The following is a 13650-nucleotide window of genomic DNA, read 5'->3' as shown; positions in this document are numbered from 1 at the left end:
ACAAACACGTGAAGCAATCACCTCAGTTAGAAAAACACTTTACTTCTCATAAATTAAGCTAAATGAATTCAAGACAGTGTTTCGCACCCCAAAGGATGCAAGGGCTTTGACATTAAAGTGACAGCATAAGGCATTAAAATACACACGTTGCTTAGCAACAGACACGGGATAATCCTGCCAATGGAGCGGACGTACTGCAACACGATTCCGACGACAAACATCGATCCAACCACTGAGAGTACAATATAAAGAACCTATTCAGAAAAGAAGAGGTCAAACAAATGTGGGTTATCACGAAGGATAATAAATAAGCCGCGGGGTAATGGGGATACGGATTTGCAACGTAACTCGATACAATACCAAAACGATCATGGTGTTAAAACAATTTGCACATTGTTACATTTCCTGGGCCTCGGCAGGAAGCTCAGGACACAGAACAAGACCACTTTGTTCAAGTCTAGTGACGCCGACATACATAATATACAAACCCCGTTTCCATATGAGTTGGGAAATTGTATTATATGTAAATATAAAAGGAATACAATGATTTGCAAATCCCTTTCAACCCATATTCAGTTGAATATGCTACTAAAACAACATAATTGATGTTCAAACTGATAAACATTTTTTTTTTGCAAATAATCATTAACTTTAGAATTTGATGGCAGCAACACGTGACAAAGAAGTTGGGAAAGGTGGCAATAAATACTGATAAAGTTGAGGAATGCTCATCAAACACTTATTTGGAACATCCCACAGGTGTGCAGGCTAATTGGGAACAGGTGGGTGCCATGATTGGGTATAAAAGCAGCTTCCCAAAAAAATGCTCAGTCTTTCGCAAGAAAAGATGGGGCGAGGTACACCCCTTTGTCCACAACTGCGTGAGCAAATAGTCAAACAGTTTAAGAACAAAGTTTCTCAAAGTGCAATTGCAAGAAATTTAGGGATTTCAACATCTACGCTCCATAATATCATCAAAAGGTTTAGAGAATCTGGAGAAATCACTCCACGTAAGCGGCATGGCCGGAAACCAACACTGAATGACCGTGACCTTCGATCTCTCAGACGGCACTGTATCAAAAACCGACATCAATCTCTAAAGGATATCACCACATGGGCTCAGGAACACTTCAGACAACCACTGTCACTAAATACAGTTCGTTGCTACATCTGTAAGTGCAAGTTAAAGCTCTACTATGCAAAGCGAAACGACATCCAGAAACGCCGCCGGCTTCTCTGGGCCCGAGATCATCTAAGATGGACTGATGCAAAGTGGAAAAGTGTTCTGTGGTCTGACGAGTCCACATTTCAAATTGTTTTTGAAAATATTCGACATCATGTCGAATATTTTCCAAAAGGGGAAGCGAACCATTCCGGCTTTTATCGACGCAAAGTTCAAAAGCCAGCATCTGTGATGGTATGGAGGTGTATTAGTGCCCAAGGCATGGGTAACTTACACAACTGTGAAGGCACCATTAATGCTGAAAGGTACATACAGCTTTTGGAACAACATATGCTGCCATCTAAGCGCCGTCTTTTTCATGGACGCCCCTGCTTATTTCAGCAAGACAATGGCAAGCCATGTTCAGCACGTGTTACAACAGCGTGGCTTCGTAAAAAAAGAGTGAGGGTAATTTCCTGGCCCGCCTGCAGTCCAGACCGGTCTCCCGTGGAAAATCTGTGGCGCATTATGAAGCGTAAAATACGACAGCGGGGACCCCGGACTGTTGAGCGACTGAAGCTCTACATAAAACAAGAATGGGAAAGAATTCAACTTTCAAAGTTTCAACAATTAGTTTCCTCAGTTCCCAAACGTTTATTGAGTGTTGTTAAAAGAAAAGGTGATGTAACACAGTGGTGAACATGCCCTTTCCCAACTACTTTGGCACATGTTGCAGCCATGAAATTATAAGTTAATTATTTGCAAAAAAAAAAAAGTTCATGATTTTGAACATCAAATATCTGGTCTCTGTAGTGCATTCAACTGAATATGGGTTGAAAAGGATTTGAAAATAATTGTATTCCGTTTATATTTACATCTAACACAATTTCCCAACTCATATGGAAACGGGGTTTGTACGATTGGCCAGGTTTTACTGTCAATAGTAGCAATTGTGGGAAAATGATTTGGGGAAGTTATAGCCAGCCCATAGTTAATCAAAAGATGGTTTCTTTGCTACGATTTAAATGATTCACTCACACTAAAAATGTTAGGCACTGCCAAGAAATACTTGTGACACCACGTGACTTTTAAGAATGTGATAGCGTGGAAACTTTCAAGATGTAACTCCACGAGATTTTCTTTTTTTAAAACAACCTTTTTGGCTGCATTGTTTGAATTATACAAAGAAGTATTAGGGCCACACTGAAAAATAAACTAATCAAATAAAGTCAAAAGACACATTTATTAGTTTGAATTCTAAAGGGAAATCCTGATGTTGATTGGCCAAAAATGCCGAATGTATTGTTTGTAGACCTTAACACTAAGTCTTCAAAATGAGCGTTTTATGCTACAAATGATCATGTGTTACTGAAAAATGTAGGTGTTTGTACCTCATTATTACTTTTAATCACCTTTTTCTTAATACTGTATAATAACGTTTTTGTTGTGGCATTGCAACTTTTTTTTAACATAAAATGACACAAAAAATATATTAAAGAGTATTCACATTTTTCTGTTAGAATATTACGACCTGATTTATAGTGACTTTTTTTCCACATAAAGTTAGAAAATAACACAAAAACGAGAAATTAGTTTTAACGAGAATAAGGTCTAATTTTACATGATTTTGGTCTTCCAAGAAGAGATATTTTTGTAATACAATGTTGTGCCTTTTTTTGATGTAAACTTACTGTATTGTACTATTTCAACTTCTATTTAAGCATTTTTTTTTTCACGCGGCCAAAAGACTTCTTTGCAGAATTCTTCACCAGTGACCAAGGCGAGTTAAAAACATGCACCGACTCATCTGATATGTCGTGTTTTCCAGCAAAGCGCAGCTACATCAAGGCCGTGGAAAAGGACCGTATTTCCTTGAATTGCCGCCGGGGCGCCAATTAATTTAAAACCTCTACTCACTCCGGTGTTTACCAAAGGCATGCGGTAAAGGCATGCATGCGCTAATTATTTTAAAACCTCTTCTCACTCCGGCGCTTACCAAAGGTAAATTTAGGCCTGCGCTTATAAATTTGAGTGTGATGTAAAAATACCATCATGAAAAGCACATTTAATAAAAAAAACATGTTATTACGATCTTACCTTTACTTATAAATGAAGTCCATGCGCAGCTCCTTCTGATCAAAAGCATCGATAACTTGTTTATAGAAGTCTTCCTTATCTTTCTTCAGTTTTAAAAGTCTCTCTGTCTCGATGGAGATCTTCCTTTATTACCTAGTGCTTCGATTGAAAGTCCAGTTTAGAAAACGGTTTTATTTTAGATATGTAATCCTCCATGTTAAAAGTGCAAGCGAGAGGAAAAAATAAACGATCTCTGCTCACTCTTGCTGCTTGTTGTCACTTCTTCTGCAGCCGAGTAGTCGCAAGAAGGATCACTAGCGCCCTCTACCACCAGGAGGCGGGAGACATTTATTGACACATATTTGACACACGCAGCTACGGTATATTAATAAAACATAGCTGCTTACTGTTCTTTTTAGCATATTCAATAGCTTGGACCTTAAATCCTACTGAATAGCTCTTAATCTTCTTCCCTTTATGCGATTTCAAATGACTGAAATCAGCCTCCTCCATTTTGAAAAGGGGAAGTGTCACTCGTGACGTGATGAGTTTGAGCCGGCAGAAATTCTAGGCATATGCTAATTATTTTGCGAAACGAGTTTGACCTGGCGGAAATTATAGACATGTGCTAATAAAAATAATATTTTGCGAAACGAGTTTGATCCGGCGTTAATGCTATGCATGCGCTAATTATTTTGCGAAACGAGTTTGATCCGGCAGTAATTCTAGGCAGGCGCATACTATATACCTGGCGGCAATTCAAGGAAATACGGTAATAAACAAAGCTGCTCTGCACGTCACATGTGCTGCCCGCGAGCAAAATGGCAGGCAAAGTCATACTTGCTCCTGCACTTGTGGCCGCAGATGTTGCACTGGAATGGGTTCTCGTAACCATGGCAGCCCATGTGGATGGTGTAGAGGATGTTGTCTGGGAAGAAGATGTCACAGTGTTGGCAGTGATGGATGGTGTGGGAGTCCTGCGTGGGGGCGGACTGGGCGGGGGCTGGGGTGCTGGGTTGGCTGTTGGAGACGGTGGGAGTGCTGGTCCGTCCACTGTGCTCGCTGCAGGGTCCTCCTGCGGGGCTGCAGGGTCCTCCTGCGGGGCTGCAGTTGCTGTGCGGGGGCGCGCGGGTCTCCGGGGTGATCGGAGACGATGAGGAAGCTTGTGCCGCACTGGCTGTGGCGGCTTCGGGTGTGGTGGGAGAAAGGGGCTGGTGGATAATGAGGGGCTTCTCGTCGACGACGGAGTCTGCTCCTGGAGATGCTGAAGGGAGGCTGGCACACTGGCCAGCCAGGACAGACAGCTGGTTCAGGGGGTTATCCATGATGAGGTCTGGATGATGATGGCTTGGATTCCGAGAGAGGCTCTCCTCACCCGCATGACTCAGATCATCATAAGTCTCCTGATGTAAGTGAGGCAGCTGATGGTCACAGTCTTTGTCCACCCTGGGCGTCACCACCGAGGAAGGGCAGGAGGTGAGGAGGAGGCGGCGGCCGTAGTTCAGGGAGCTGGCCTTCTTCTGCAGGACGCTCATCATCTTCTTATGGGAGAGGGTGCGAGCGTCCTTTTTCGGGACGAGTTTGTGGCGCCGGCGACGATGGTGTGACAGGTTGCTGCGGTCGCTGCAGCGGAAGGAGCACAGCTCACACTTGTACGGCTTCTCGCCTGTGTGGGACCTCATGTGGGCCTCCAGGTGGCGCTCGTAGGCAGAGGCGAATGGGCAGATGTGGCAGCGATGGGGCTTCTCTCCTATTTTAAATGAGAAACAGTTTTAGCATATAAATATATTTATATATATATACACTAAGCAAATATGAGCTTAGTCATACTCTGCACTGCTACAGTTGAATACATTACAGTCTGCTTTGGGGCAACCACAACAAAGGACAGATGCTGACTACCGCGCACAATCAAATCAGTGGAAGAGATCATTGGTATCCCCCTTGTCCCCCCTACAGGACTTGTACTCCAGCAGGACCAGGAAGAGGGCAGAAAAACGTCACCAAAGACCCCACACATCCAGCATACATGGTTTTTAAACTCCTTCCCTCTGGCAGACGACACAGATCCCTGCACACAAAACTACCAGACACAAGAACAGCTTCTTTCCCACTTGAACAGTCGATAAGGTGATCTGATCTTTTCCCGAGCACAGCCTGACTTTACTGGCACTACGGACTTTATCACTCCTGCATCCTGCACATTACAGACTTATTGCACATTACACACCGTGCACCTGGCTTTTTTTGCACTACTTTCTCTTAGGGGTGTAACGGTACGTGTATTTGTATTGAACCGTTTCGATACGGGGGTGAACCGAACAAGTTTCTAAGCTAAAGTCTTAACAAGCTGCTTTGCTTCTTCTGCCTCTGTCTCAGCACCCAGCATTGTCCCACCCACACAACCATCTGATTGGTTACATATATAACAGTAACAGCCGATCAGCAGTGCGTATTCAGAGCGATGTAACAGCCAATCAGCAGTGCGTATTCAGAGCGCATGTAGTAAATGCTTCAGCGTCGAGCAGATAGGTGTTTAGCAGGTGACCATAAGGCAGCGTACTCTCCCCAAATGGTAATAAACAGCTCCCAGTCAACTACTATTAACATCACTATGAGCCCGTTTACTTTCTAGAAACTTAAACTGCAGCTCAGCTTGCTCGCAGTTCTGGCTTGAGGTGAAGGCTCATTAGCTTTTAGCACAACATTAGCTCATTTTGCGGTGTGTGTGTGTTTTACGGACAGAAAAGCTCTAGCCTTTAAATAGACCTCCTTTTTAGACCAGTTGATCTGCCGCTTCTTTTCTTTCTCCTATGTCCCCCCCTCCCTTGTGGAGGGGGTCCGGTCCGATAACCATGGATGAAGTACTGGCTGTCCAGAGTCGAGACCCAGGATGGACCGCTCGTCGGGACCCAGGATGGACCGCTCGCCTGTATCGGTTGGGGACATCTCTACGCTGCTGATCCGCCTCCCCTTGAGATGGTTTCCTGTGGACGGGACTCTCGCTGCTGTCTTGGATCCGCTTGAACTGAACTCTCGCGGCTGTGTTGGAGCCACTATGGATTGAACTTTCACAGTATCATGTTGGACCCGCTCGACATCCATTGCTTTCGGTCCCCTAGAGGGGGGGGGCTTGCCCACATCTGAGGTCCTCTCCAAGGTTTCTCATAGTCAGCATTGTCACTGGTGTCCCACTAGATGTGAATTCTCCCTGCCCACTGGGTGTGAGTTTTCCTTGCCCTTTTGTGGGTTCTTCCGAGGATGTTGTAGTCGTAATGATTTGTGCAGTCCTTTGAGACATTTGTGATTTGGGGCTATATAAATAAACATTGATTGATTGATTGAATGGCAGGGTCCCTGCTATCACACGTTGATAAAAATATAACATTTACATAATAAAAATCAACTACAGGCTTCCCAAATGCTGTGATGAATTAAGCATGATGAGTTGACTTGAAACTGTTTAATGTTGCACTTTTTATATGTAGAAGAATAGTTTTGTAATTGTATTTAATCCGAGCAACAATTTGAGGCAGTATAATGTTGATTAACGTGGGCAGAATTATTATAGTGTTCTCAATATTAAAAGGATAAAGCCATTGTTTACAAATTTAGTAAATGAATAACCCAAAAATGTATATTTTGTTGTTTTCTTACTGTACCGAAAATGAACCGAACCGTGACCTCTAAACCGAGGAACGTACCGAACCAAACTTGTTGTGTACCGTTACACCCCTACTTTCTCTACATTTTTTGACGCGATATATCTCTCCTGTGCACATATTGGTACTTTGCACAAAATATTGTATACCATATTTCCTTGAATTGCGGCCGGGGCGCTAATGAATTCAAACCCTCTTTTCACTACGCCGTTTACCAAAGGCATGCGATAAAGGCAAGCATGCGCTAATTATTTAAAAACCTCTTTTCTCTCTGGCTCTTACCAAAGGCATGCGGTAAATTTAGGCCTGCGCTTATAAATTTGAGTGTGATTTAAGGAAAGCACATTTGATAAAAAAAAAACATTATTATGGTCTTACCATTACTTATAAATGAAGTCCATGCGCAGCTCCTTCTGATCAAAAGCATCGATAACTTGTTTATAGAAGTCTTCCTTATATTTCTTCAGTTCTAAAAGTCTCTCTGTCTCGATGGAGATCTTCCTTTATTACCTCCTGCTTCGATTGAAAGTCCAGTTTAGAAAACTATTTTATTTTAGATATGTAATCCTCCATGTTAAAAGTGCAAGCGAGAGGAAAAAAATAAACGACCTCTTCTCACTGTTGCTGCTTGTTGTTACTTCTTCTGCAGCGGAGTAGTCGCAAGAAGGATCACTAGCGCCCTCTACCACCAGGAAGCGGGAGTCATTTAATGACTCATATTTGACACACGCAGCTACGGTATATTAATAAAACATAGCTGCTTACTGTTCTTTTTAGCATATTCAATAGCTTCAATCTTAAAACCTACTGAATAGCTCTTAATCTTCTTCCCTTTATGCGATTTCAAATGATTGAAATCAGCCTCCTCCATTTTGAAAAGGGGAAGTGTCACTCTTGACGTGATGAGTTTGACCTGGCGGAAATTCTAGGCATATGCTAATTATTTTGCAAAACGAGTTTGACCCGGCAGTAATTCTAGGCAGGCGCATACTACATACCCGGCGGCATTTTAAGGAAATACGGTAATTGTACTTGTATATAATGTTGATAGGTGACTAGTATATGTCCTGCTGTAAAGTATGCACCTAGAGTACTTGCTTGCCCAGCGAATGTATACTTGTCTATTTGTTGTATGTGTAAAGACCTAACAACTGCCGAAGACAAATTCCTTGTATGTGCCAAATAAACCTGACTGTGATTCTACAGTTGTGCTGTGAATACAGTTGAACAAAGCTAGAGGTGGCCCGAAGTTATGAAGTGAAACCTGTGAGCACTTACCTGTGTGCATGCGGATGTGCTCTACGAGCCGTGCCGTTCCTCGGGTGGCGTAGTTGCAGTAGAGACACTTGAGCTTGCCATCAAACGTTCTCTCAAAACCATCCACCAAGACCCCTGAGCTGTCCTCCAAGGACATGTCCACTGCAGGGTGATCCAGCCCATTCTGACTGTAGTCTGCAAATGTAAAGACCCGACATTGTGTACAGTTGTGGTCAAAAGTGTACATACACTTGTAGAGAACATCATGTCATGGCTGTCTTGACTTTCCAATCATTTCTACAACTTTTTTTGTGATAGAATGATTGGAGCACATACTTGTTGGTCGACAAAAAACATTCATGAAGTTTGCTTCTTTTATGAGTTCATTATGGCTCTACTGAAAATGTGAGGGTCAAAAGTATACATACAGCAATGTTAATATTTGCTTACACTGCAATAAAGCGTTTTTGGTAGCCATCCACAAGCTTCTGCTTACATTTTTGACCACTACCTCTTGACAAAATTGGTGCATTTAGGCTAAAATTGTTGGTTTTCTGACATGGACTCGTTTTACAGCATTGTCCACATGTTTAAGTCAGGACTTTGGGAAGGTCATTCTAAAACCTTCATTCTAGCCTGATTTAGCCATTCCTTTACCACTTTTGACCTGCGTTTGGGGTCGTTGTCCTGTTGGAACACACAACTGCGCTGTTAGAATAATTATGTGTAAATCATCACACAACTCTTATGCTAAAAGACCGTTGCTATAGTTATTAGCTATTGTGCTCAAGTTGTACTTTTCTATCTGTGCAAGGACAAAACTTGTTATCAGCCATGGCATATGAGGGGTTGCCTTGTCGCAGATATTTTGTTTGTCTTAGCTCACCAACAGCCAAGGACTTCAAGGACCTCAACGAAGATAAGACGACAGCACGCAGACGTAGCAGAGACAAGGCAATCACAAGGCCCTCCAGCACATTCTGTCTCGTATTGTGCGTACTAGAAGCTGCTTTGCATGAACTGTGTGGCCACTCCTTTTAGCGGGGGCCTGAGTGATGTAACCAGGGACCTCCCAAATAAATAGAGGAGCACGTGGGCTGGACTTTAGAGCGTAAGGTGTTTCTGTAACTAGAGTACAACCAGAAACGTCTCTCCTCATTGAGCTAAATTGAACTCTGTCTCTGCATGACTCCTTGCTTCTTGTCTGTTTAATATAAGTCATCAGTGTTTGAACTTGACAGCGCCCAAGACCCAACCTCCGGGCTGATGATTTTAGATTGTACTGAAGTATTTGGAGGCAATCCCCCTTTTGCTTTGTCCCATTTAGTTTCTGTAAAGCAGCAGTTCCATTGGCAGCAAAACAAGCCCAGAGCATAATACTACCACCACAATGCTTGATGGTAGGATGATGTTCCTGGGATTAAAGGCCACACCTTTTCTCCTCCAAACATATTTGTGGGTATTGTGGCCAAATAGCTCAATTTTTGTTTCATCTGACATCACATGGACAAAGATAAGACCTTCAGGAGGAAAGTTCTGTGGTCAGATGAAACAAAAATGTAGCTGTTTGGCCACATGTTTGGAGGAGAAAATGTGAGGCATTTAACCCCAGGAACACCTGTATGTATATTTTTGACCCAGCAGATTTGCACACATTTTCAGTAGAGCCATAATAAATTCATAAAATAAGCAAACTTCAGGAGTTCAGAGTTGTAGAAATGATTGGAAACTCAAGACAGCCATGACATGATGTTCTTTACAAGTGTGTGTACACTTTTGACCACCCACCCATCCATCCATCCATTTTCTACCGCGTATTCCCTTTGGGGTCGCGGGGGGCGCTGGTGCCTATCTCAGGTACAATCGGGCGGAAGGTGGGGTACACCCTGGACAACACAGGGCCAACACAGATAGACAAACAACAGTCACACTCACATTCACACACTAGAGGCCCATTTAGTGTTGCCAATCAACCTATCCCCAGGTGCATGTCTTTGGAAGTGGGAGGAAGCCGGAGTACCCGGAGGGAACCCACGCATTCACGGGGAGGACATGCAAACTCCACACAGAAAGATCCCGAGCCCGGGATTGAACCCTGACTACTCAGGACCTTCGTATTGTGAGGCAGACGCACTAACCCCTCTGCCACCGTGTATATAAATAGCATGGGGAGTAGATGGAAATGTGAACGTTACCAGCAGGTACTTCATCCACCTCTTTGACCCCGCTGACCGAGCCTGATATCATGTTGACATGCTGGGTCTGCTGGCTTAGATATTCCTGGAAATCCTTCACGAAGTCCAAAGTGTCTGGCTTTTCCTCGTTCATTGAAAGAAAGGGATGGATGTATCCTGCTGCAAGTACATTATGATGAGTACACTGAAGGGATGGGTGCATCCTGCTGCAAATACATTATGATGAGTATACTGAAGGGATGGGTGCATCCTGCTGCAAATACATTAAGATGAGTACACTGAAGGGATGGTTGTATCCTGTTGCAAATACATTATGATGAGTATACTGAAAAGGAGGATGCATCCTGCTGCAAATACATTATGATGAGTATACTGAAGGGATGGATGCATCCTGCTGCAAATACATTATGAGTATACTGAAAGGATGGATGTATCCTGCTGCAAATACATTATGAGTGTACTGAAGGGATGGATGTATCTTTCTGCAAATACATTATGAATATACTGAAGGCATGGATGTATTCTGCTACAAATACATTGTGATGAGTACACTGAAAGGATGGTTGTATTCTGCTGAAAATACATTATGATGAGTATACTGAAGGGATGGATGGATCCTGCTGCAAATACATTATGAGTATACTGAAGGGATGGATGTATTCTGCTGAAAATACATTATGATGAGTATACTGAAGGGATGGATGGATCCTGCTGCAAATACATTATGAGTATACTGAAGGCATGGATGTATTCTGCTACAAATACATTGTGATGAGTACACTGAAAGGATGGATGTATTCTGCTGAAAATACATTATGATGAGTATACTGAGGGGATGGATGTATCCTGTTGCAAATATATTATGATGAGTACACTGAAGGGTTGGAAGAGTATACTGCAGGGATGGCTGAGTGTAGTGAATTATGAAGTGAATTATATTTATATAGCGCTTTTCTCTAGTGACTCAAAGCGCTTTACATAGTGAAACCCACTTTCTAAGTTGCATTTAAACCAGTGTGGGTGGCACTGGGAGCACATGGGTAAAGTGTCTTGCCCAAGGACACAACGGCAGTGACTAAGATGGCGGAAGCAGGAAACGAACCTGCAACCCTCAAGTTGCTGGCACGGCCACTCTACCAACCGAGCTATACCGCCCCATGTGTACTGAAGGAATGGATGAGTATACTAAAGGGATGGATTAGTGTACTGAATGGGATAGCTGAGTGTACTGAAGGGATGGATGTATCCTGCTGCAAATATATTATGATGAGTACACTGAAGGATTGGATGAGTATACTGCAGGGATGGCTGATTGTACTGAAGGGATGGATGAGTATACTAAAGGGATGATTGAGTGTATTGAAGGGATGGCTGAGTGTACTGAAGGGATGGATGTATCCTGCTGCAAATACATTATGATGAGTACACTGAAGGGATGAATGAGTATACTGAAGGGATGGCTGAGTGTACCGAAGGGATGGATGAGAATACTAAAGGGATGGATGAGTATACTAAAGGGATGGACGAGTGTACTGAAGGGATGGGTGAGTGTACTGAAGGGATGGATGTATCCTGCCGCAAATACATTATGATGAGTACACTGGAGGGATGGATGAGTATACTGCGGGGATGGTTGAGTGTACTGAAGGGATGGATGAGAATACTAAAGAGATGGATGAGTATACTAAAGGGATGGATGAGTGTACTGAAGGGATGGCTGAGTGTACTGAAGGGATAGCTGAGTGTACTGAAGGGATGGATGTATCCTGCTGCAAATATATTATGATGAGTACACTGAAGGGTTGGATGAGTATACTGCAGGGATGGCTGAGTGTACTGAAGGGATGGATGAGTATACTAAAGGGATGATTGAGTGTACTGAAGGGATGGCTGAGTGAACTGAAGGGATGGATGTATCCTGCTGCAAATACATTATGATGAGTACACTGGAGGGATGGATGAGTATACTGAAGGGACGGCTGAGTGTACTGAAGGGATGGATGAGTGTACTGAAGGGATCGCTGAGTGTACTGAAGGGATGGCTGAGTGCACTGAAGGGATGGATGTATCCTGCTGCAAATACATTATGATGAGTACACTGAAGGGATGAATGAGTATACTGAAGGGATGGCTGAGTGTACCGAAGGGATGGATGAGAATACTAAAGGGATGGATGAGTATACTAAAGGGATAGATTAGTATACTAAAGGGATGGATGAGTGTACTGAAGGGATGGCTGAGTGTACTGAAGGGATGGATGTATCCTGCTGCAAATACATTATGATGAGTACACTGGAGGGATGGATGAGTATACTGAAGGGATGGCTGAGTGTACTGATGGGATGGATGAGTATATTAAAGGGATGGATGAGTATACTGAAGGGATGGCTGAGTGTACTGATGGGATGGATGAGTATATTAAAGGGATGGCTGAGTATACCGAAGGGATGGCTGAGTGTACTGAAGCAAGTGACACTTGAAGTAAACAAAGTCACGATTGGCAAACACTGAGTTGCTAAGAAGACGTCAAGCAGTGCCATTAGAAGTATTTCCTCCACTTACATCTTCAAAAAGGAGACTCTGTGCGTGTTGTTATTCAGAGACGCTGAAAAGAAGCTTTTAAAAGAAGTTAGTCCAGGCTAAAAAGTCCATTGTCATCGCTCCTCGCTACGTTAGCTTCACGGCTAACGTTAGCTGGGGGATAAAAGCATATTCCGTCCGGTTTCTACTTGACAACGCCATTATTGTCTTTCTCCATCACGTCTTTATGTTCGTCTCCCGATGTCCGCATGTACTTAGGTCGCTGCCGCAGAGGACAAAGACAAGAAGACAAGAAGAGTCAGGCTGCTGGATCAAAACAACTCGCCAGGGTGGAGGGGTGAAAGTTCACGGCGTGTGCATCGACAGGAGATGTCCGACCGTCAACCAAGGCGCAGCGAAAATAGGTTCCTACTGCCAAATCGGTCATTTAACCTCTGAAGCAGGGGTGTCATATTCATTTTAGATCGGGGGCCACCTGGAGAAAAATCTACTCCCAAGTGGGCCGGATTGGTGAAATCATGGTACGATAACTAGAAAAATTGAACAAACTTCAGATTGTTTTCTTTGTTTAAAAATAAAATTAAAAGTTGGAAGCACCAATGATAGTGTGGCGAAATGAATCTCTGCATTTGACCCATCACCTTTATCACCCCCATGGGAGGTGAGGGGAGCAGGTAATGAGTTCCATTTTTATAGTCTTTGGTATGACTCCTATAGATAGACAATATAGACAAAAATAGACAAATAGAACAAGCAC

General features: G+C 43.2%; 1 protein-coding gene across 1 annotated transcript; it reads right to left on the bottom strand.

Moving 5' to 3' along the window:
* Nucleotides 1-22: 22 nt before the first annotated feature.
* ikzf5 (IKAROS family zinc finger 5) lies at nt 23-13260 on the bottom strand. The gene is made up of 4 exons (XM_061911682.1): nt 12915-13260; nt 10353-10511; nt 8179-8352; nt 23-4988 (listed from the first exon to the last, which is right to left on the bottom strand). The coding sequence occupies exons 2-4, from the start codon at nt 10483-10485 to the stop codon at nt 4036-4038; spliced, it is 1260 nt and encodes a 419-aa protein (XP_061767666.1). The 5' UTR covers nt 10486-10511; nt 12915-13260; the 3' UTR covers nt 23-4035.
* Between the last annotated feature and the right edge of the window lie 390 nt (nt 13261-13650).

This window comes from Nerophis ophidion, linkage group LG09 (genome assembly GCF_033978795.1).
Source record: "Nerophis ophidion isolate RoL-2023_Sa linkage group LG09, RoL_Noph_v1.0, whole genome shotgun sequence".
NCBI lineage: Eukaryota > Metazoa > Chordata > Actinopteri > Syngnathiformes > Syngnathidae > Nerophis > Nerophis ophidion.
Note: the sequence above shows the minus strand (reverse complement) of the source record. Positions and strands in the feature narration are given on the sequence as shown.

Excerpts from the sequence above, each read along its gene's own strand:
- ikzf5 (XM_061911682.1), bottom strand. The coding sequence starts at position 10,485 with ATGAACGAGGAAAAGCCAGACACTTTGGACTTCGTGAAGGATTTCCAG. Across the intron at positions 8,353-10,352 it reads GGTGGATGAAGTACCTGCTG|ACTACAGTCAGAATGGGCTG; the intron begins GTAACGTTCACA and ends TTACATTTGCAG. Across the intron at positions 4,989-8,178 it reads GCACATCCGCATGCACACAG|GAGAGAAGCCCCATCGCTGC; the intron begins GTAAGTGCTCAC and ends CATTTAAAATAG.